At 46.0% G+C, this 24,973-nt stretch overlaps 1 protein-coding gene across 1 annotated transcript in view; it reads right to left on the bottom strand.

Annotated features, from left to right (window-relative positions):
- Positions 1-9,227: 9,227 nt before the first annotated feature.
- acap3a (ArfGAP with coiled-coil, ankyrin repeat and PH domains 3a) overlaps positions 9,228-24,973 on the bottom strand; it is a 369,480-nt gene continuing 353,734 nt past the window's right edge. Inside the window, exons 15-24 of the mRNA XM_072478219.1 lie at positions 23,811-24,019; positions 20,454-20,523; positions 20,268-20,362; positions 18,915-19,129; positions 17,404-17,502; positions 17,087-17,179; positions 16,033-16,253; positions 15,156-15,265; positions 13,476-13,586; positions 9,228-12,436 (exon numbers count right to left, since the gene is read on the bottom strand). Of these exons, the coding sequence (XP_072334320.1) occupies positions 12,289-12,436; positions 13,476-13,586; positions 15,156-15,265; positions 16,033-16,253; positions 17,087-17,179; positions 17,404-17,502; positions 18,915-19,129; positions 20,268-20,362; positions 20,454-20,523; positions 23,811-24,019 (1,371 nt within the window). The 3' untranslated portion in view covers positions 9,228-12,288. The remainder of the gene's footprint in view (positions 12,437-13,475; positions 13,587-15,155; positions 15,266-16,032; positions 16,254-17,086; positions 17,180-17,403; positions 17,503-18,914; positions 19,130-20,267; positions 20,363-20,453; positions 20,524-23,810; positions 24,020-24,973) is intronic.

Below are 24,973 nucleotides of genomic sequence, written 5' to 3' on the forward strand. Positions count from 1 at the left end.
CTGGGGCTGGGTGAGCATATGGCGCGACCCAGTGTAAATCCTGAAAACGATGGCGAATGCAGTGTCTAAAAGAGAAAGAAAGGTTAATGTATGAGGTGTAACCCTTCAGCAGATCTGGCACAGTCACAGGAGGATCCTTCTATAGCACTGACAAAGACTAGTCATGGTTCAGCGCATTAAAACCAACACTCGACACCCCATTCATTCCCAGGAGCTCCTTATCCGCCCCAGTCTTTCTCACAAACTATAGGTTTTCCAAACTAAGGCTTACCGACCCTGAATTGTTGTTTCCTCATTTATCAAGTCTTCTCTCCTACTCTTTTTTTAGCCTCGGTGCTCGTGGGCAAAAGGAAGAAAAAAATCGATGGGGATGTGGAATGAGTTAAGGCAGTCAAAACAAATGTGAATTCGGATCCCTAAAATGCACACATTGATTTATATATCGACACACTTTCCAACTGAATTGTTGCAACTTTGTTTCTATTCGGCTCTTTCCCTTCCTTTTACACCCGTGTCAGTCCAGTGACTTTGGGAATATCTGAGTATCTAACCTCTGTCTGTGATCATCTCTGTACAATGTACAAGCACCATCATATCTGTCAGTGGCTCCATCTATCAATAGGCCACTGTTAGCTGCACCGGTGTAGATTTGAACCCTTGACCTCTGTCGCTTCCTTGCCAGGCAGCTGGAAGGACCATCTGCATGAGAACATCAAATCTGGTGTGAGTTAAAGATCTCCAGGCTAAGAATTATAGCGTTTTACAGCACAGAAAGAGGCCATTTGGCCCATTGTGTCCGTGCCGGCCATCAAGCACCTATCTACTCTGGGTTTTCCAGCACTTGGTCCGTAGCCTTGTATGCAATGGCGTTTCAAGTGTTCACCTAAATGGTTCTTAAATGTTGTGAAGGTTCCCGCCTCGACCACCCTTTCCGGCAGTGAGTTCCAGCATCCAATCACCCTCTGGGTGAAAAGGTTTTTCCTCAAATCCCCTCTGAATCTCCTGCCCCTTAACTTAAATGTATGCCCCCGGGTTATAGGTAACTCAATCTCAATATATATATTTTTTAATTCATATACGATAACTTGGTGTTTATTAATTTTTTAAATTTAGAATACCCAATTATTTTTTTTCCCAATTAAGGGGCAATTTAGCATGGCCAATCCACAGGAAGACTCTGCATTTTAAATTCTGTGTCGTGGTTTACTAACTCCGGATCTCCCCATGGCAAACTGTCTCATCTCACTCTTTTTTTTTAAAATTATTTTTTAAAATTTTGAGTCCCCAGTTCATTTTTTCCAATTAAGGGGCAATTTAGCGTGGCCAATCCACCTACTCTGTACATCTTTGGGTTGCGGGGGCGAAACCCACGCAAACACAGGGAGAATGTGCAAACTCCACACGGACAGTGACCCAGAGCCGGGATCGAACCTGGGACCTCGGCGCTGTGAGGCTGCAGGGCTAACCCACTGCGCCACCGTGCTGCCTGTCTCATCTCACTCTTGGCCAGAGCAAGGTGTGACAGTTAGGTGTTGTGCAGTGGCAACCAATGCCTGATACAAACACCTTATTTTGGGTTCAATGTTGGCACCAAACCTTTGTAATGTCTGTTGATATGCAACTTGTTCGAACCCCAATGCATTTTCGCACCGTGCACACTCCAATCTGTAAAGTTGGAGAGTAGAAACTGTAAATGCTGGAAAAATACAGCAGGTCTGGTGGGGAGAGAGAGTGTTAATGTTTTGAGTCCCTATAGAGAACATTGGAGTGGAAGCATTAACTCTGTCTTTGCAGATGCTGCCAGGCCTGCTGTTTTTTCCAGCATTTTCCGGTTTTATTTCAGATTTCCAGCATCCGCTTTTTCGTATTGTTCCTTTGTAAGCGGGATTGGAGCTTTTTCTTCGCGAGGCCTGCCGGCTAGACCGCTAACAGTGATCCAGTCGCCTCTAAACCCCTTGCACTGGACTCAATGTGCGCTGCATGAACAGGCTGAAGTGTTCAAGGTGCTTGGTGACTGTGAGCTGTGTATTGATGACGATTAAACAGAGCAGCCAATTAAAACATTGCATTTCCCTCCACATGTTTTTTTTTGGCGGGGGGGCGGGGGGGGGGGGGGGGGGGGGGAGAAAAAGGGATGGGCAATAGAAATGCTGGCCAAGAATTTTTTAAAAAATAACTTATTCAATATACAGCACCTTTCCCCTCAGGACATCCCAAGGTGCTTTCAGTGAAGTGTTTTTGGAAGTGTAGTCACTTTTATACAGTAGGAAACATGGTAGCCAATATGCGCACAGGAAGATCCCATAAAGGCAACGTGTCCACAGCCAGATAATTCATTTAATGTGGATTGAGGAATATTAACCAGTGCCCCGGAATTTTAAACAAAAGTTGCCACGGGATCTTCCTTATGTCCATCTTGCAGGGGCAAACAGTGCTTCAGTTTGGCATCTCATACCAAAGACAGTACTTAATCAAACATTACAGGCAAATGCAATCATTCATGTCGAGAGGGCTAGATTACAAGAGCAGGGATGTACTTCTGAGGCTGTATAAGGCTCTGGTCAGACCCCATTTGGAGTATTGTGAGCAGTTTTGGGCCCCGTATCTAAGGAAGGATGTGCTGGCCTTGGAAAGGGTCCAGCAGAGGTTCACAAGAATGATTCCTGGAATGAAGAGCTTGTCACATGAGGAGCAATTGTGGACTCTGGGTCTGTACTCGTCGGGAGTTTAGAAGGATGAGGGGGGATTATTGAAACATACAAGATACTGCGAGGCCTGGATAGAGTGGACGTGGAGAGGATGTTTCCACTAGTAGGAAAAACGTGAACCCGAGGGCACAGCCTCAGACTGAAGGGATGATCTTTTAAAACTGAGAAGAGGAGAAATTTCTTCAGCCAGAGGATGGTGAATCTGTGGAACACTTTGCCGCAGAAGGCTGTGGAGGTCAAGTCACTGAGTGTCTTTAAGACAGAGATACATAGGTTCTTGATTAATAAGGGTATCAAGGGTTATGGGGAGAAGGCAGGAGAATCATATCAGCCATGATTAATAAACGGAGCAGATTCAATGGATCAAATGGCCTAATTCTCTTCCTAAGTCTTATGGTCTCATCACTGTTCTAGGAGTGTACGTGTACCTGATGCTCAAGTCTCTGTACAGGGACTTGAACCCACAACTTCCTGACTCAGTGGCGAGAGTTCAGGGAGCCGGAATAAAGAGGACACTGGTCACGCTCATTTTTAAAAAATATTTTAAAAATAAATTTAGAGTAGCCAATTATTTTTCTTTTCCAATTAAGGGGCAATTTAGCATGGCCTATCCACCTAACCAGCACATCTTTGGGTTGTGGGGGTGAAACCTACGCAGACAAGGAGAGAATGTGCAAACACCACACGGACAGTGACCCAGGCCCGAGGTTCGGACCTCAGCGCCGCAGTCCCAGGGCTAAACACTGCGCCACATGCTGCCCCCACTGTTCAATGTTGATGGTGGCCCCAGAGAGATTGTAGAGGGGAGGACTTTACCCGCAGAGTTCACACAGCAACAGGACGATGAGTTTTCCATTGTGATTTGACAGTTGCTGGGAGCTTCCATTCTGGTGAAACGTGCACACGTGGGGAGAAGGGAGCAGGCGGGAATGAGCTGGAAAAAGGCAGCGGAGAGCACCGACTGAGGTTAGGATCTCAAACCGAATTTATTAACAGTTTTTCAAAAGACATTAAGAAAGAAGACACAAGGCAACAGTCAAAAGTGTAAATTGTACAAAGATATTCAGTTGCAGAATGCATCAGTCTGAGTACAACATTCAGTACAGACAAAGAGTTAAAGATAGCACAGCCTCGTGGCAAAGCAGGCAGTGAGAGAGGGTTAAACGTTGCGTAGCATATTTACAGCAAGACTCCATTCTACAGCATTTCTACACAACCTTTTTACTATTACTTTAGTTAAACTGCGATACCTAACTAATACATTAAGTAGATTTTGCCTTTTGCCAATTGATCTCAACTACCCACCACCCACCTCTGCCCTGGCCCCATTCCCCCCCTCCTCCCCTGAGAGGCACTGACCCCTGGGGGAGATGCTGTGGGCTGTCTCCTCCCCTTTCATTCTGATATTTCAGTGCCGGACCCATCTGTCTATTGTCACCCAGTTTCGGTGTCACCCAGTTTCGGTGTCACCCAGTTTCGGTGTCACCCAGTTTCGGTGTCACCCAGTTTCGGTGTCACCCAGTTTCGGTGTCACCCAGTTTCAGTGTCACCCAGTTTCAGTGTCACCCAGTTTCAGTGTCACCCAGTTTCGGTGTCTATCAGTTGTGTCTTTCCCCAGTCTTTGGCAGAAAGTAACAGCCTCACTGTGCAGCAGGGTCCAAGTAAAAGATTTTAGAATACATCCATTTTCCTTTTAAATATAGCACATTTCCAACTTGTATTAGCATTCCCCCCCCCTTTTATTGTGTAGTGGTTGGTCCTGGTGTGGAGGGAAAAAAGGCATAAATTCTATATGAGGCCTTTTAAAACAAAATATAGTTTCCAAATGGCAGCTTGAAAAAGTCTGTCTGGGTTTGTACCCTACAGTCACCCTGATCCCTTCAGAGAGTGGGCAGTGCAGAGTGTTCCGTCACTTCTGGGGGTCTGGGTTCAGATCCAAGGCCAGGCTGTGGAGATGAGTGTCTTTCACTGGGCGGGCCCTATGTGAAATGGATTTGAACAGCTCTAGAGAATTAAATTCATTTGCAAGACAGTTGGGCCTCACAAGACTTGGGCAGAGCAGAGAGAGCTTTAGCTGATTCTAACTGCTATTCCCGAGCTGGTTTGACCGTGGCTGTGGGTGCCTTCATGTTGCCTGAATGAATATGGAGCCAAATAAAGTTTGGAGTGTCAGTCACGTTTTTCAGAATTGGACCTCTGCACACACGAGGAGAGCTGTACTGGGCTCTGACTGCTGGCTATTATAATGTTGTACAGTGGTCTGAATCAAATCTTCCAGTTCCTTTCAACTCAGTCTGTCCGAAAAACCCCGAGTTCTAGGGAATAACTATTCCAGTTTCTTTGCCAGTTGAGGTAAAAGGCGGTTGCATGAGAATGTTTTAAATTGATGTGGTTTTTTTTGATATTGTGAAAGGCGGCAGAAGTTAATAAACTATCCCTGGGACCGGGGTTTATAGGGTGGATCCTGACCTTCACTCGTGAGGACGCCACACTCGTCTGAACAAGCTGGCTCATACTTCTGACTACACGGTGCTGTATTATCTTTGCTCTAAGCCTTCGCTTAGCAATCTGAATGGAGACAGGGATAAAATCTCAGACTCGCTGAACAGATGACCCTTGAGGGTGGAGCCACAAGTTTGGCCCCGTGGGGTTTGTGTAGGCAAGTGTAGAGGTGACACTTGCACCTCAATCTACCATCGCTGAGACTACATCCAATTTTCCACAGACACCGTAAACAGCAGAAGCTCGGATTTCCGTCCCGGCGGAATCTGGAGTGATGCCGCCCTCATTTATTACAGCTTTTTGGGGGGGGGGGGGGGCGGGGGGGAGGACAGAATGTAGATGTTGTACGAGGAGTGTTTTAAATGATTTGACGTTAGGCCAATGGTTCCCACCAGAGAAGGAGAGAAAATAAAACTGCATCTCGACGGTATTAACCTAACAAATGAATAGGAACTCCTTCATTTCAAACAGAACAGATGCTGTTGGAACTCGTCCTTTTGAGACAGGGACCTGAAGATCCCTCGTTTGGTTGTCAGGTGACACTAGATTGTAATCACCCTGAAACTTCCCTTACCAAAGGAAACCAGTCAATTAGGATATAACATTTTCTTTTGTTTTGGTGCAATAGTTCCGGCTACCTTTGATTTTCAGATGCTCATCTAGATGGCTACACAATCACATTGCATTAATCTGTGCCAGCCAGATCCCTAGCAATATGTTGTCAACTCAAAAAAGATTCTTACTTTTTAGGGGTGTAATGTGATGCGGTATTCCTACGTAGGAAAAATTACAATTAAACTGCGGTATTCCTACGTAGGAAAAATTACAATTAAACTGCCAAGATTAAACCTCAACACCTCAAGAGGAAAAGCAAATATAATATGGTTATCAGCTGGCAATGAGACTCCGCTAACAAAATAGCTTCAATAACACGGGGACTTCAATATATGTGTGGCACATCTTTAGGTGCGGCAACACAGTGGTTATGGCATTGGAATAGTAACCCAGAGACACAAGTTCAAATCCCACCGGACAATTAAATCTCGATAAAAAGCTAAAATCAGGAAGCGGCCAGATTGTTGTAAAAACCCCAACTGGTTACCCAGTGGAGGCCTTTATGTGACTCAGATTCGAACCTGCTCAACCATTCAATAAGATCATAGCTGACCTGGTTGTGGTCTCAACCCCGATTTGGCGTCTGCCCCCCACCGCCCCCCCCCCAGAAACTTGGATTCCATTGTCCATCAGAAATCTGTCTAACACTGCATTGAATAAGGTCACTGACCCAGCCCCCATTGCTTCCTGGGGGAAGAGACTTCCACAGATTTATGGCCCTCTGAGATTAGGGGCTGGAATCTCCGTTTCACCGGCAGCGCACTCACGCCTGTGGATTTCCCGATGGCGTGTGGGTGCCCACAATGGGAGACCCCAGTGGGCGGCTGGTGGGACGGATAATCCCTCTGCCGGCAGGGGTGCGCTGCACCAGAAAACAGGTGCAGAGAACCCTGCCCTCAGAATTTCTCCTAATCTCCATCTTAAATGGCCGATTTTTAACTGGTATCTCCCCTATTCTGTGTGTTTCAATGAGATCACCTCTCACTCTTTTAAACTCCAATTGTAATGGACCCAACCTGTTCAACCTTTCGTCAGAAGATAAACCCTCACCCCAGGAATGAATGGAGTGAACGCCAGCCCCATAGCAATGTAGTTCTGAAATAGCCGAGAGTTGTATTTACCACCACCATCTCAAGGGTTACATTATGGCTTCACAGCGCCAGGGCCCCAGGTTCGATTCCCGGCTTGTGTCACTGTCTGTACGGAGTCTGCACGTTCTCCCCCTGTCTGCGTGGGTTTCCTCCCACAAGTCCTGAAAGATGTGTTATTAGGTAATTTGGACATTCTGAATTCTCCCTCCGTGTACCCGAACAGGCGCCGGAGTGTGGCGGCCAGGGGATTTTCACAGTCGCTTCATTGCAGTGTTAATGTAAGTCTACTTGTGACAATAAAGATTATTAGGGATGAGCCCTAAATTCTGGCTGTACCATGAGACGAGTGAATATAGAAAAAAACTAGGAAACATATGGCCTTTGGGAGCATTCAGTCAACTCAAATCAATTTAATGAAAAATTGGGGCCCATAAGGGATGCACCCAGCTTGTGAAGAGAGTGAAAGAATTCCTACTCCAACAGTCAGTATTACAAAGTCAGGGCAAGTCAGAATTCCTGAAAGTGTATTGTTTAAATTCCTGAAATTATCTGCTGAAATGCCCTCTTGTGAATGAAATGAAAAGAAAATCGCTTGTCATAAGTAGGCTTCAAATGAAGTTACTGTGAAAAGCCCCTAGTCGCCACATTCTGGCGCCTGTTCGGGGAGGCTGTTACGGGAATTGAACCGTGCTGCGGGCATGCCTTAGTCTGCTTTCAAAGCCAGTGATTTAGCCCTGTGCTAAACAGCCCCTGGTATGTCTTGTGGTATGTTTGTACCAAAAGATCTCACATGGATGAACAAAGAAAATCCTTTTCCATCATGTCGGATTTGGGAACTTGTGCAGTAGTGTAACCTGTAGGCGTGTGCGGGGAGGGGGTCTAATGTGTGTGTGTGTGTGTGGGGGGGGCTCTAATGTGTGTGTGTGTGGGGGGGGGGGGGGGGGAGGGAGGGACTCTAATGTGTGTGTGTGTGTGTGGGGGGGGGAGGGGCTCTAATGTGTGTGTGTGTGTGTGTGTGTGTAGGGGGTCTAACGTGCGTGTGTAGGGGGTCTAACCGGTGTGTGTGTGTAGGGGGTCTAACCTGTGTGTGTGTGTGTGTGTGTATGGGGTCTAACCTGTGTGTGTGTGTGTGTGGGTGTGGGTGTGTGTAGGGGGTCTAACCTGTGTGTGTGTGTGTAGGGGGTCTAACGTGTGTGTGTGTGTGTGTGTAGGGGGTCTAACCTGTGTACGTGTAGGGAGGGTCGAACTGTGTGTAGGGGGTCTAACCTGTGTGTGTGTGTAGGGGGTCTAACCTGTGTATGTGTAGGGAGGGTCGAACTGTGTGTGTGTGTGTAGGGGGTCTAACCTGTGTGTGTAGGGAGGGTGTAACTGTGTTTGTGGGGGGTCTAGCCTGTATGTTTGCGTGTGTGTGTGTGGGGGGGGTCTAACCTGTGTATGTGTGTGTGTGTGGGGGGGGGGTCTAACCTGTGTATGTGTAGGGAGGGTCGAACTGTGTGTAGGGGGTCTAACCTGTGTGTGTGTGTGTGTGTAGGGGGTCTAACCTGTGTATGTGTAGGGAGGGTCGAACTGTGTGTAGGGGGTCTAACGTGTGTGTGTGTGTGTGTGTGTGTGTGTGTGTGTGTGTGTGTAGGGGGTCTAACCTGTGTATGTGTAGGGAGGGTCGAACTGTGTGCGTGTGTGTAGGGGGTCTAACCTGTGTGTGTAGGGAGGGTGTAACTGTGTTTGTGGGGGGTCTAGCCTGTATGTTTGCGTGTGTGTGTGTGGGGGGGGTCTAACCTGTGTGTGTGTGTGTGTGTGGGGGGGGGGGTCTAACCTGTGTGTGTGTGTGTGGGGGGGGGGGGTCTAACCTGTGTGTGTGTGGGGGGGGGGGGTCTAACCTGTGTGTGGAAATCTATGTTGTGCAGAATCAATGGCCGCTGCATTTGTCATGCGACCACTGAATTGTTAAAACAGGAACATTTAATTGATTTCCTTAATCCATCATATTGTACTGCAGTCTGATAAAGTGAGAGTACGTAACCATGATTCCCAACACTCATCTCCTAACGGGAGATTGTTAGCCCGTGCTCTGAATTTCTATCAGTGGAGGGCAGACGGTTAAGGTTGGAGGGGGGGGGGGGGGGGGGAAGAGAGAAAAGAGGGTATGTTGCTCTATCACAGCTCTGGAAATTCCCACGTCTTTGTAGACCGACAGAGCAGCAGGTCCACTGCACCTCAAGGGAGGCTTCGCGTATTAATATTTTACACTGTTGCTTTCTGCCCAAAGACACATTTCACCAGCTTGTAAAGGATCTTGCATTAGACTACGAAACAATGTTATGCACAGCGTTTAATTAGAGATGCCGGGAGTGACAAATCAGTTTGAAAACATCGCTCCATACACAGAAAGTACAAGAGAAAAAAAAAATCTCAAAATGAAAACAATTTTTTTTGTTGAAACTGAACCTGTTGGGACCTTGTCGACCCAGGTTTGGTTGCAAATCAGAGCTTTCACAAAACGCGGTAAAAGAGAATTCGCCATGTGCTCGCACCAGTGATCTATGTTGAATAAAGCAGTAGAAATCTGCACAGTGCGTCACACGAAATAAAAGCTCAGACATTTTATGCCTGTACTGCACCGATACAAAACAAAGTGTGTCAATTTAAAAAAATACACTCTATGGTGTTACAAAAAAACAAAACCCCACAAATCCCCAACAATAAACACAGAGTTACCTGTATTCATTTTTTGTTCATTGCACTATTCCTCTGGGCAATTCATATAAATAAACATTTAAAACAATACTTCCACTGTTGAGAAAATTCACAAAAGTGTAACAGAAAACAATACTGCAGGTAGGAAAAGTGCACAAAGTTGTTTTATACATATAATCTAATTCATATTCTATTTCATTTTAAATAAATTGTCCCAATCAGAACAAAACTCCATTTTAATATTTACAGAACTTCTTTGCCCCCTCCCCCCCGCCTTAAAATGTATGATTTTTGTCTTGAGAAACAGCAAGTTGTAACCATCGTTATCAAGCAATACACATCAACACATAACACCTACTGTATAGGCACAAGAGCAGAATCTGTCCTATACCTGTAACCAAGGTCACCTGATCTGTTTATAATAATTACAACATCAAGATTTTTAAAAAAAACAAAGGTCAGTGTTACCATGGAACCCAATCACAGAAGACAATCGACTTCCTTCCAAACTGCTCAGGTTCTGCTTATTAGATGCAGCATCTCAACAATTCAATGTTTGATTGATTGAAAGATCAAAGTAGTTCATATATGGCTCAACGCTTCCGAATCCCATTGCATTTCTAAGAATATTCTTCACCATAGAAAAGTTGAACATAGTATAAAGGACTATTTTAGTAGTTTGCCATTTCAAGTTATTTAATAGTAATTCATTGGCAAGCTAACCCTGGCTGCTAAAAAAAAACCTGATGTTATTAAAAGGGAGTCCTTTGGGACCACAGCTTGCTTGGCATGCATTTGCTGATAAATCTCCCCATTGCGCCCAAATGGTTTTTATTCCCTTCTCTCTCCCGGTAACCGAGGCAATGAGTTTCGCAGCACCAATGCAAAAAAACCAAGTACAGCACAAGACCTTTAGGATTCTCGTTTTGACCGAACAGCCAGCCTTGGACATAATGAGCCCCTTTTGTGCAGTGTTGGTGAAAGCAGAAGGTTTTGCCCTTTATTTGCCGACTTGTGTAAAGTTTCCATTAAAATGCAGAATAAGCCTTTTGACTCATTCTTTTTAATGGGCAGACTTGTTTGCCAATTGTATTTGTTAACTCCCTCCCCTCTACCCGTGCTTGTTTGAATATTCTTGATCTCTTTGTAAATTGACTCGCACACAATCTCCTTTGTAGCTTCCTAAGCCTTACCCCTGTAGCCAGCAGACTACCTGCAAGCGGGGACGCGTCCATGGCAACGGCTAATGTGACCCTCCTGTCAGCAAGGAAACCCACAGCCAAACATCTCGTTTTCTCCTCGCACTAATATTTCCAAGACAATCGACCTCTGCCCCTCACATGTTATTCCCACTTGGGACACTGTGGGCCCGACTCCCCATTGGCAGCATTGCTTGCCCTGCCGATGGCAAGATGGTTGACCTGGATCGGATTGGTAATGCATTGTGTCAAATGAGGGTGTGAACATTAGCCAGGGCTGATATTCACCCACAGTCAGCCCCGCAGGGTACCAACAGAAAAGAGCCAAGAAGAAATACATTAAAAGTAGGCCTCTTTTAAAAACCAAACCCAGCTATAGGGAAATGATCAATTCTTAATTACGGGCAATAATTTAAAGAATAATTCAGGATCTTATAGGAAAACATTTGGATCCTATAGGTTGTTGATTTGTAATCAGAAATTTACAGCACTCAAACTTTTTAAAAAAAATTTAGAGTACCCAATTCATTTTTTTTTCCAATTAAGGGGCAATTTAGCATGGCCAATTCACCTAGCCTGCACATCTTTGGGTTGTGGGGGTGAGACCCACGCAGACATGGGGAGAATGTGCAAACTCCACACGGACAGTGACCCGGGGCCGGGATCGAACCTGGGTCCTCAGTTCAGTGAGGCAGCAGTGCTAACCACTGTGTCACCGTGCCGCCCTTACAGCACTCAAACATACGAGTTATCTCTGTTATCAGTTGGAGTGAAGGGTATTGACCTCTTATTTGAAGACTGGTTTATGAACTCTGAACCCCAACTACAGTTAACTCTCCCTTTCTCCCCTTGCTCTCCTGCAGTCACTGACTCGTGGTGTACAATTTCACAGGCAGCAACCCTCTGTACATCATGCAATGGTTATTGAGAGTGGGTTTTGGCAAAATATTTGATTGGGGGTATGCATCAATGCTGAATCCAATCCTGTGCTCGATCCAATGCCTGCAGCACGTCTTCGCAGGGATTGCTCAATAGTTGTCAGGATTGGGAAACACTGGTTGAATTTTCCCTTCCTCATCCAGAAGTACTGAGCTTGATCTGAGCACCTCTGGTTGCACCTAGTGAGACCAGCCAGTTCAGTAAAAACTTGCCGATCTTCATGGGTCAGTACCATAACAGGGAGTGCATCCACCCACTGAACCACCAAGGACACTAACCCTTGAGGGTGTGGAATGTTTGTGAATTACTACTTAGTTCCATGCTTTACAGTAACCACATTAAGACTGAAAAATGTGAAGAAAGGATCTGTTCACACAACACAAAATAAACTTGAAGCACTGTCCTTTTCCCCTTTCACCATCAATGCCAGCTGTACACACACAGTCATAAAGAAAATAGCTCACCACCTCAAATGTACAGTCAAAAGAGGCCCAGTCATCACCACTACATCACCCAGTCAGGTTAGTTAGTGCTGTTTCCCTAGCATTCATCTATCTTAAGGCTGATAAACTCCTGTATGCACTTCCTATACTGAAGCTCAGTGGGACTGCTGCTAGGATATTGACCTGGCTGGCCAAATGGGCCTTCAGTCTCCCGCATCTCTTCATTCATTCTTGCCAGCCGCAACCTGTGGGCAAAGGGAGACAGCAAATTAACATTTCTCAGGCAACAAGAAGAGACCGTTCTTCAGTATTGAAAAATGTCAAATCTCCTCGAGGTGAACTTGAGGTTTACGTCTTAATTTGGGGACCAAGGCAGAAGTGAGGTGGCTTCACCACTCACCTTATGCCTATGGAATCTGGGTTAAACTAAGATTAACTGAATTAATCTCACTTTTTCTCCAGATAATTAACCTTTATAAAACATTTAGACGTCTCAAATGGGTTTTCTACTGGGGACAGAACTGTCTAGTTGGCCGTCTCATTTAATGGACCATTTTCTGTGCACAGTATGATGACGGGCTAATTTTAATCTTCAACAGTGGCAGCAAACATGCAGCCAGCTGGGTTATTATACACCACACCCAATTCTCTTTATATTAGAGACAATAGGAAGGGAAATATAGACCTCCTTATCTACCACCTGTTTTCTGCCAGCACTTAAAAATGATCAATCCTCAAATGTCTGAAGCCACTTCACCGTGGAGGGCATCAGAGCTAAACCTGATTCTGTCTCCATGTGTCACTCTCAATCTTCCTAAACACACCTGGATTACAGAATTTAAGCGGAGCTCAGCAGCAGCCAGATCAGGAAGGCATCTGACCCGCTTGCCCTGTATGGATCTCCATAGTAACTGCCAAGAGGGGGTCGGTTAGCTCAGTTGGCTGGACGGCTGGTTCGTGATGCGGAGCGACGCCAACAGGTTCAATTCCTGTACTGGTTGTGGTGATTCATGAAGGCCCTGCCCTTCTCAACCTTGACCCCCCCGCTGGAGGGGTGCTGACCTTCAGGTTAAATCACCATCAGTCTCAGAGGCTGCTCTCTCCTTTGGGGGGAGCTGACTGGTGGTGACATTTACATTTATTTAGTCATTTAAATTTGGTAATAGTATTTGTATGGAGCCAAATGACATTAGAAATGAGGCTTTTCAAACGATAAACATAAGCAATATAAAAGAATGATAACAATTCTCAAACAGCAGCACTGAGGACAAGAGAGAAGCTTACAGTGTCACTATGTCTGCATTGGCTGCTTGAACAGCAATGCTGAGTGGATCCTGCCCAGCATCATCCACTGCGTTCTGGCTGGCTCCCCGTTTGAGAAAGAGACAAACCTGACTATAAAAAGAGTTATACAAGGTTAGCGAACACGGGCTTCATATTAACTCTCAAAAGTTCACATTTGCCTTGGACGTGGTAAAACCTCCTAAGGTGCCCCAGCACACTATGAATTCATTTACATTCTAGAACCAAGGACGTGAAGGACACATAACCTTAGTTGGAGCTAGACTGACCAGGGATCAGAGGTCAGGAAGCATTTCCTCACCCAAAAGGTAGTGCAAATCTAGAACTCTCTTCCCAAACAGTTGTTGAGGTTGGGTTGGAGGGGGGGGTTGCTGAAAACTTCAAAAAAGAGATTGTTAGTTCAGGATATTAAAGGATATAGGATCCATGCAAGCAAATATAGTTCAGTTGTAGAGCAGCCAAGATTTAACTGAAAGAGGCTCGACTGGTTGAATGGTCTCCCCGTGTTATGATTTGAGTGCATCGTTTAGTCTGTAGTCCTTTCAAATTGACACAGAGAAGTGTGTCAAAGATCGACCACGTCGGACTTCAATAGAGCTGCCACAGACCGGATGGGCCGAATGGCTTCCTTCGATGCAGTAACATTCCATGATTTTATGAACCGATGATTCTTAGGCTGGATAAAAAGAATCTTTGGAAGCAAATTTGCGATTTTTTTCCCCCCACCCCCCAAATATACATTTCACTCTCAACTGTATCTTGATGCTTAATATTACAGTGATGTTTGCAATTCTGTAAGGGTAATCTTACTGTCGCTGCTCACACGCTGAAATCAGATAAATCTAGTTGGCCCAGAGATAAGAATTTTCTAAATGCTAGAAATTCTTGGACTTATCAGGTCCACTTAAGGTCAGAAAACTTGCAAGAAGATTTACAGAAGCATTAAGGGGTGGAGGAAAAAAAAAGACATTCAGCCAAAGAAAGAGACATTAGAAAGGGAGGTCAAAAAACGTGGTGAAGAAGGCGAGATCGTGAGGGGAGGAAATTCCCATTCCGCAGGAGCGAGGCACCTGTAGGCCACTGGGAGGAGGAGGGGATACTGAAGGCCGGAATCAAAGGAATGGTGAGAGGGGTGGTGGAGGAGGTTACAGCGATCATGTGAGGCAAGGCCACGGATGGCAATTCGTTCCAAGAATATGAATTTTTAATGTGAGACACCAGGGCACCAGAAGACAGTGTAGATCAGCGAGGAAAGGGGGCCTGAATGGGTGTAACTCAGTTCAGGGTAGGATTCGGGCAGCTGAGTTTTCAATAAGCGAGAGATTGTTGAGGACGGGGGTTAGGCCAGGACAGCGATTAAGTAATTGAGGGTGGAGATGACCATGGCCTGTGTTCGGGGTCGAACTGCATGCTGAGGTTGTGAACATCAAATTCAGCCTGAAGAAGGTGGTCAGAGAGGGGGATGGGACCATGGTCAAGCACCTAAGCATTCATGGTTTTAGGCTTTCCTATGTTTAGATGAAGGAAATTTTGGCTCATGCAGGAGTGATGTCAGGTGAACATTCGGACAATACTGAAATGATGGACAGACTGATAAAAGTTAAGGGTTAAAAATATCTTCAAAGGATTTCAGCAAAATGACTACCAGCATGCGCTCCTTACCCAGTGTGTCCCAGATAGGTGGCATGGTGAATCGGGCCACGTCCCCGAATGTCTTTTTGATTTACATCAGCCCCATTTTGAAGGAGAAATTCGCAAGCAACAAGTGAACCCTGTTGAAGGCACACAAGGTAAGAAAGGTTATGGAGGGCTGCAAATCCAAGACTGGGAAAGATAATCCAACAGGAGTGCCTGTCCAGTCCAGACTTGATGCAATGCTCAAAACTTCCCTGCCGATTTGCCCTCTTGAACTATGATTTTACAGGCCCCCTCACCATTCTTCGACAGCATCTTCCAAACCCGCAATCTCTACCACCCAGGAGGACAAGGGCAGCAGATGCATAGGAACACAACGCAAGTTCCCCTCCCAAGTCACACACCATCCAGACTTGGAAATATATCGCCATTCCTTCATCGTCACTGGATCAAAATCCTGGAACTCCTGCCGCTCTAAGAGCACGGTGGGTGTACCTACACCACATGAATGGCATCGAAAAGCCAGCTCCTCACCACATTCTCGAGGGCAATTAGGCATGGGCAATAAATGCTGACCTTGCCACTGATGCCCAAATACCAAGAATGAATAATGACTTTTTACAAAATCCTACTGTACTTAATCCAGCCACTGTTCTTCAACTGTGGCCCAGGGGAGAGAGACCTTCAATGATTCACAACTAAGATCAGTCCTGTCGCTGTCTATTATCCACAGTTGAGTGACACATACACCAGTGCTCTAATACTACCCATCAGTTCTGGAACAAACCGCCTCTTAAAATTGCTTTTTTTAATTAAACCTCCGTGAGCCCGTTTCCAAACCGAAACGTTCTTGAACCCTTGCATAATTATCCCGTAAAACACAAAGGAAAGTGCGGAGACCCACCCCAATGACCGCCTGGATTAATGGAGTTTTATTTTCATCCTCATCATTGACCCAATTGACATCAGCACCATGAGCCAAGGCCTCAGCCATGACTGCCAGATTGCGAGCGTGTGCTGCCTTGTATACCAGGATCCCCGGGTGTAGTTCTCGGAGATCCTCAGAGTCGGAAACTTCAGGTTCGATCTCAGCCTCCCCACTTGACTCCTCGGAAACTTCGCTCACTGTGAACAGTAAGACAACAGTCAGCAATTATCCAGTCAGTTCGACCTCTATTTAATCCACTGCTTAGATCGCGCACAATTACCAGGGCGCAGTATAACACTAATCTGGGATAGAGGTTCAATGGAACTATGTACAAAATGACATCAGCTTTATCACTGATGATACAAGGCTGAGGAAGATGCCGAATGTTGCAATCTGCTACAATTTTTCCAAAGCACGTATCAGAAACTTAACTTAAGGAGCTCAAGGCCTTCCAGCCATTTCAGTGAATAGTTAGAAAATGGTAAGTAGTTCAGGCCAGGAACTCCAGCCTGTGTAGCTGGCTGGGAGTGTGAAGTTTGACATTAGCCCAGATATCGTGCTGCAGGTTGACAGTGTGTGTCAATTCAGCACAACTTACTTATATTAGAAAAAAAAAGTAACAATTATTTTTAAAAGTTACAAGGGCCGTGTTTCTCTCTGGAAGGTGCGTACCCACATTGGGTGTTACCTCACAGACACTGGCACACACAGTCCTGCTAGACAGTTTTATTTAATGAGTATTGACAGGTTATTTGACTTTGGGATGAATCACAATCTAGCATTATCCTGTATTTTTCTGTCGGAGTCACTGGACTGTGATCAGGGAGATGGACCAAACCTGATTGTAAGAGATCACATTTGAATTCCTTAAGGCCATTTTGAGGGTCAAATTCATGCTCTGTATGTTGCTGGAGGGAGATGTAGGTCTTTGGGGTATTTTATTCCATCAAAAGCTCGGAATCTCACGGCGATTCTCAGCTGCGTTTCTGAGCCACACCCTTGCTGGGAAGAAATCGGGAACGGGACTAACCTTCTTCCGTGACACTGTCCACAACCGTGCCGAAAACCAGGATATCGGTGCTGCCATCAGTGCTGCCACCCAGGCCACTGTCGCTGCTTAAACCTGCAGGGCCAACAGACGGAGAACAAGAGCAAGTTCAGTACCTTCACACTGGCAAGGTATGTCGAGAAGACAAGTGTTAGCGGGATGCAGGGAAACCACAACATTGGCGCACAATCATTAAAATTGCAGTCTGCACTGAGCGTTCAGTCTCTGCCGTGTACCTGGCCAGTACATACTCTGTATGTGGTCCATGCTGTGGACATGATTCTTGAGAATATACTTACTACGAGGCCCAGCTGTTGTGTCAAAGTAGGAAAACAGAGAGTCGAGTTCATCAGGACAAAACAGGGAGTCTCTTCGAAATTTCCTCTCCAGGGCAGCCGCTGCATTTTGCCATGAAGACCGACACAGGAAGGAAAGCAGTGATTAGCCCAAGCGGGATTCCAGAGGGAGGAACAAAGCTAATGCTACAAATTACTTTTACTTTCACACCAATCCCCCCCCCCCCACCTTCCTGAAGGGGGTGCACTCGCATGGGGCACAGCTCCTTCAATAATTCATACATCATCTGTCTTCAAATCTTTAATGGGATGTGCCAACAAGGGGAGCATTCCTAATTGCCCTTGAACTGAGTGGCTTGCCAGGCCTTTTCGGAGGGTAGTTAAGAGTCAACCACATTGCTGTGGATCTGGAGTTACATGTAGGCCAGACCGGGTAAGGAAAGGACATTAGTTTACAACAATCGATGATAACTGTCATGATCACCACAATTGGGACTTGCTTTAATTTCATATTTATTAATTGAATTAAAATTCCATAGCTGCTGTAGTGAGATGTGAACCCATGTCCCCAGAGCGTTACCTGGGCTTCTGGATTACCAGTTCAGTGACATTGCCACCACCTCATGATCAGTCTTCACCTTCACCTCTAGACAGTGAGTATTTGATCATGAGCCCCGATCTTGTCCATATATTTTCTTCCATACGGAATGGTCACTAAATGACAATTAAGACTGGGAAGCCGGCAAGATTTCTGTTTCTTTCTTTCCCCCCCCCCAAAATTAAGGGGCAATTTAACGTGGCCAATTCACCTAACCTGCACATCTTTGGCTTGTGGGGGTGAGACCCACGTAGACATGGGGAGAATGTGCAAACTCAGTGACCTGGGGCTGGGATTGAACCTGGGACCTCAGCACATGATTCTGTTTCTTTTGCTGGTTCCACTGTTGCCACCCCAATTGGCATTAGTCAACACAGCACAGACTCTGCAGACAAGGTCTACTTGGTCTGTAGGACTGGGTTTTACACTGGACAATGCATTTAATTATCTTTTTCAGTTTACTATCAATTAGAGCCATCCATTTTACAGGAAGATTTTTTGGAGTATTATGTGATTTGTATCATAGGTACGATGTTGTTCCGCAGACTAGAATTCTCCAAACCATTGGAATCTTGAGGCTTAGAAAGGACTGGATAGAAGAGGCTACAATAGGAGAGTCATTCAGAGCACAGTTAAGAAAGCCACAGGGCCAATAACTGAATGGCTCGCTTGGTAAGCACACCTTTGGGTGTGGATCTGTGCTTTGGACTCCGATGAAATGCACACGGAGTTGATCCAAAAACTTGGACTGTCTACACATAAAGAGTAGCCACTTGAACAGTGCATGGTGGTCTGCCTGTTCCTGTGTAGCCCAAGTGTACACCTTCAGGTGAGGAGGCAAGAAAATTTAATTTTTTAAAAACCCACACAGAATGGAACCAGAAGGGAAAAAGAACTTGGATAATTTGGCTTTTACCTGCTGCGAATGTTGCCGGTGACACACTGCCGGTGTCCTGCCGATACCTCCTCCGGGCTGTTGGAGCTTTGGTGGAACTGTTGTGCCGTCGGCATTTCTTGACGCTCCATCGCCGCGGTTTCCGCTCGGTATCCGCAAGTGCGCCGGCGTTTGGCAGCTTTTTAAGGAACTTCTTTTCTACATATTTGGCTTTGATCCAGGCTTCCTTCTGCTGCCTGAAGCATTTTGTAAATTCAAAGAAGTGTTAGAAACAAATGGAGGCCCCCCCCCCCCCCCCCCCCCCCAAACACACACACTCCCCGCTAACCATTCGAGTACAGAGGGTATGAACACGAGATGTCAGAGATCCGGGAGTATTGAACATTTCTCAAAGGGTTCCCTGTAGCTCCTGCAGCCCAGTCACTACACACTCTGTGCTGCATTACTGTATGCACTGCAAACACTCAGATTCAATGCAGTATGCACTAAATGAGCTAATCATGGTCTGGTTGTCAGTGGGAGCACAATGCTCCTCTTCACTGCCCCTTGGAAATATGGACAAGAAAAATCAGCCCATGTTCCTCCAATAAAGTGCAGACACTGAGTTGCAACAGCACACGATGCCTCCCACTCAGGAGACAAATATTCATTGACCAGGTTTACAAATGATTGGCCACTTGCCTGAGATATTCGGCAAAGTCGAGCAGTGAAGGCAGATTCAAGTGTGTCTTTCAAAAGGGAAATGGATCAATGTCGGACCAGAGTTACGGGGAAAAGACAGGGGAACGGGATAAGCTGAGACGCAATTGCAAAGAACCGGCACAGACAAAACAGGCCTAATGGCCTCCACCTTTACAGAGTCGTAACCATACAATGATTATGATACAAGTTACCATACAATGATTATGATACAAGTTACCATACAATGATTACAATACAAGTTACCATACAATGATTACGATACAAGTTACCATACAATGAGTCTGCAGAACTTGACCCCAGCAGGAGGCAGCATTTTCAGGAGCAAGTGGACAATTAGGAAGGCCTTCGTCAAAGGGCATTTCTATTCACTGGAGGTCACCGGGCTCTCCACAGCTACTGCCAAACCTTGCTCTGTGACAGAAAGGTAGCCAGTAGCACGATGGATAATGCCAACTTTAGCTCCTCTCCCAGAGTCTGAAGCAAATCACTGCTTTTCTAGGACCCGAGAGCTGAAAAAAGGCCAGCATGGTCCCCAGGGCAGCAGATAAATTCAAATCAGACAGCCCACTGCCAACTTAGCAGGGGAGGCAGCACTATAATCACCATTCCACCAGGAACACGACTACAGTTCTTAATGAGGTATCGACTTGGAGAATGATTTCAAAATTTGACCTTGTGCTTGCTGGCTGTGGTTTCTTCAGCCCATGTTCCCCACATCTTCCTTCGTATATATGATTAACAGTGTTGTTTCCAAGCTCACACATCAACTGAAAGTGAAAATTTTAAATTTTAATCTGTAGAAAATAATTTAAATAAAAATGGAACGTGAATTTTATCAAGCGCTAAAGCTCAAATTACCTTAAGTAATTCTGGCTCCCAGGAATCCAATGTGAGAGAACGGACCTTGGAACATTGGACACCTAGGCTCCTTTAGGAAAATTGAGAGAAAAAAAAAGATACAACATAAGAATCAAAGACGTCTCAATTGTTGATATCAGCGCTGTAGGTATGCTTTACAAATGGGTACTTCAGCACAGAATGAGCAGTGGGAAATCACGTGGGAGGTCAGAGGTTTCTGTGAAAGAAAAACCTTGTCGATCCAAATTCCTTCTCTATGCTCTCAGGGCACACACACACCCCATACTGGGATCCTGAGGTAATAAAATCTAAAATCATAGAATTTATAGTGCAGAAGGAAGCCATTCGGCCCATCAAGTCTGCACCGGCCCTTGGAACGAGAACCCTACTTCAGCCCATGCCTCCACCCTATCTCCGTAACCCCACCTAACTTTTTGGACACTAAGGGGCAATTTAGCATGGCCAACCCACCTAACCTGCACATCTTTGGACTGTGGGAGGAAACTGGAGTACCCGGAGGAAACCCATGCAGACACGGGGAGAAAGTGCAAACTCCACACAGACAGTCACCCGAGACACTTTAATGGGCTCTTTATATTCCAAGATCATAATGCTACACACTGACCAAAGGGTTGAAAAGTGCAATCCTCACAATTAGTCGTCATCCTTTGGAAATGAACCATATTGGTTAACTGGGAGGGAGAGTTATTGAATCTAGCCTTTCTCCCCATACTCAACACATCACAATCATCGAGTCATGCAGCAGAGAAGATGACCATTCAGCCCACCCTGTTTGTTCTGGTTCTTTGGTCGAGTTATCCCGCTAAGTCCCACACCCTCACACTTTCCCTGTAGCCCCAGAAAAATCCCACGGTCAGTTTTATTTTCTGTCTCTCTATTGTGTGTTCAATGCGATGCAGAATTCTAGCACTGAGAAATTAAATCCTTCCCCATTTCTTGGAATCAAATCGTAGCATCTATCATCGCTATTCCCAATCAGGTTAGCGTTAATTCTATTGATTCCAACCTCTACGACACCTGTGTGCGACATTTCCTCACCTCCTATCCCAGCCATTCTGTGGTCTCTCCCAGCGAAACTGCCAACTTAACACTGTTGGTTCACTGAATAGAATCCCTACAGTGCAGAAGGGATCCATTTGGCTTATCGAGTCTGCACTGATCCTCTGAAAGAGCACCACAACCCAGGCCCACTCACCCACCCTATTCCGGTCACCTCACCTAACCTTTTTTGGAGACAAAAGGACGGTTTTTGCACGGCCAATCTACCTAACCTGCACATCTTTGGACTGTGGGAGGAAACCGGAGCACCCGGAGGAAACCCACGCAGACACGGGGAGAACGTGCAAACTCCACGCAGCCAGTCACCAGAGGTCGGAATCGAACCAGGGCCCCTGGTATTGTGGGGCAGCAGTGCTAATCACTGTGCCACCACCAAACAGGGGTCATGTTAACTCATGTAGGGGGCAGAAAGTGACGCGATGGAAAACCAGCAGTCTGAAATGCAAAGAAAAAAATTGGATGAGGTGTAAAATCAATTCACTGGTCACCCAATTTTGAGCTTGCAATGATCTCCTTTGAATCGATGCTGAATTAGAGAATGGTTCTGTATCAATGGTTAATGAGAACTCCAATACTCACTGCACCACAATATTCAGGTTTAATCTGTCACTACATGTAAATCAGTTTGCTAATAATGCTGGGCCACAGTAGCTTCAGAGGATCAGCTGGCTACTTAATCAAGACTAATATTAAAATGATAAGTAAGTGAAAAATTCATGGGTTCTTTGCTCGAGACTGTTTAATCAAAGTGGCCAAGCTGCTGTGTATTGTTTGTTTGATCTTTTCACTGCTTTCAATGTGATCTGTCACTCTGGGGAAATTAAAACAGCGATTTACTTCAGTGCACTATCACCAGCTGGAGCCACGTAAGCAGATTGAAGGGTTCTGAAAACTCCGCACCAGGTTCAGTGCCTTAGACCGTTGACAAGTCTGGAAAATCCCCAGCCTCCCAGGTGGTGCTTTTTGTAAGCGTCAAGGCTAATGAACTGTTGCACTGAAAATGCAGCAACAGATCCCCAAACCTCAACAACTTGTTCGAAATAAAAGTCAGCATCTAAACTATAATCATATATTTTAAAATGTAAATGCGACTGAGCCCCCTTTGTCTCTGCCTCTTTGCTACAGCAACTCTAGTTTTCACTTGTTTTCCTCACAAAATCAAATTCGTTTTTCCACTGTTTTTCCTGTTCGGAAAATACATCTGAAACTTTTAATTATCTGTTTTCTTCTGCTTTCCATGGCTTCTATGGGTTCAATACTTTTCAAAAAGGGTTCTCATGGTTTGTAAAGCAATTTTAAAGGTTCATAGAATCCCTACAGTGCAGCAGAAGGCCATTTGGCCCACCGAGACAGCACTGACCCTTCGAAAGAGCACTCTACCTAGGCCCACACCCCCGCCCTATCCCCGTAACATGGCCAATGATAATGGCCAATGCACCTAACTAACCCACACATCTTTGGACTGTGGGAGGAAACGGGAGTACCCGAAGGAAACGCACGCAGTCACGGAGAGAAAGTGCAAACACCACACAGACAGTCACCCGAGGCTGGATTTGAATCCGGGTCCCTGGTATTGTGGGGCAGCAGTGCTAACCACTGTGCCACCATTCCGCCCTACACTCTCCCACCACTAGAAAGCCCAAACCGGAGAAAAATTAATCCTTGGTCATGTCAGAAAATGGAGAGAAGAAGGCTAAGAAAGAGGTGTTCAAAATCACGAGGGGGCTCGACAGAGTAGATCGGGAGAAACTGTTCCCGCTCGTAAAAGTATTGAGAATGAGAGGACACATCATTTATTTTCCAATTACGGGGCAATTTAGCGTGGCCAATCCACCCACCCTGCACATCTTTGGTTTGCGGGGGTGAGACCCACGCAGGTACGGGGAGAATGTGCAACCTCCACACAGACAGTGACCCGGGGTCAGGATCGAACCCGGGTCCTCGGTGCTGTGAGGCAGCAGTGCTAACCACTGCGCCGCCGTGCCGCTGAGAGGGCACAGATTTAAAATGATTTGCAAAAGGGCTGAGAAAAACCTTGGCACACAGTGAGTGGTTCGGGTCTGGAAGGCACTGCCTGGAAGTGTGGTGTTCAGGAGGCCATTAGATGATTACTTGAACAGAAACAATGCGCAGGGGATTGGGGGAAAAGGCAGGGGGATGACACTAGGTTCTGGTGCTCGTTTGGTGAGCTGGTGCAGGCACGATGGGCTGAATGGCCTCCTTCCGCGTGGCCTTAACAATTCTGCGATTCTGTGAATTAGAAATCTGGGATTTTACCTGTGAATGCCTGAGCACTCGATGCAGAGTGTTATTCCGAGGTTGATGCTGGCCCATCGAGGGTCAGCTTGCCCGCAGTCGCAGCACTGGTAGTTCCCGGCGATGCCCTGCACCCGCAGTAGGATGCTCTCACCCTTCACACTGCGATCCCGCGAATCACTGGCAGAGTCGATGCTGCTCGTGGAGGGCGACGCGGTTCTGTCCAGCCTCTGCCGAGAAGACGTGGGAGCAGGTTTAAAATGAGGGGGTAGGTCTGCTGCGTTCTCACGGGGAGCTCCGCTGGCAGCTCACTCATCTTGTCCATAAACTTACAAACCACAGTCATTACTCTTCAAACCGGCTGTGTGGCGTGAAACACTTTTGAGGCATTACGACATGATAATGTGCTATATACTTGCAGCGCATTAGTAAAATAATGTGTTTGTGAAAATTAACAGTTAACATTGACAAGTAACACCACAAATCCAGAGAGCAGCACATAATCTAGGCTGACAGTTCAGTGTAACACTCTACTGCTCTGCCGTAAGTGCAGTCTTTTTGGATGAGACATTGGTCTGAGGACCCACCTGCCCTTTTGGGTGAACACGAAGAGATGCCAGTGAGACTCTCCAATTCCAGTGCTTATTTTCTGGCCACAGGACTTTCCCTGGTCCATTCGGAGCAGTAAGTGTGGTAACAGCTGACACTGCACATTGGAGCTCTGACCAGTGAGACACAGATTTACAATTAGCAACGGTGGGCGTGTCGTGGTGGAATGTGTGTCAGGCTGTCAATTCTTGACCCCACGAGGTACTAGCACCAGGTGTGACGAGTCGAATTATCAGCACTGCTGACAGAGGTTACACTGTCTTTACAGTAATAGAAGCAGCATACAATGTAATATTATATATAATAAGAAGGCGGGGGTTTATCTTGCCAGCCATTGCCTGATGTATGTAAAACCTTAAGGAAAGCTGTCTGCTGCAGAGGTTGACTTAATCTGGCATGTCACAAATGTTCTACCTGCTCAATTATTCCTGGTGGACGAAGTGCTCTAGGCACATCTGGAGGTCAAACTGAGGCTAATTGCCATTACACTGAAAAATGGCTCTAGATTAGAAGTTGTTTGTAATCCTCTGATTCCTCCCATGGGCGCGGTGGGGGAGGGGAGGGGGGTCATTATC

Source organism: Scyliorhinus torazame, chromosome 16 (assembly GCF_047496885.1).
Source record: "Scyliorhinus torazame isolate Kashiwa2021f chromosome 16, sScyTor2.1, whole genome shotgun sequence".
NCBI classification, from domain to species: Eukaryota; Metazoa; Chordata; class Chondrichthyes; order Carcharhiniformes; family Scyliorhinidae; genus Scyliorhinus; species Scyliorhinus torazame.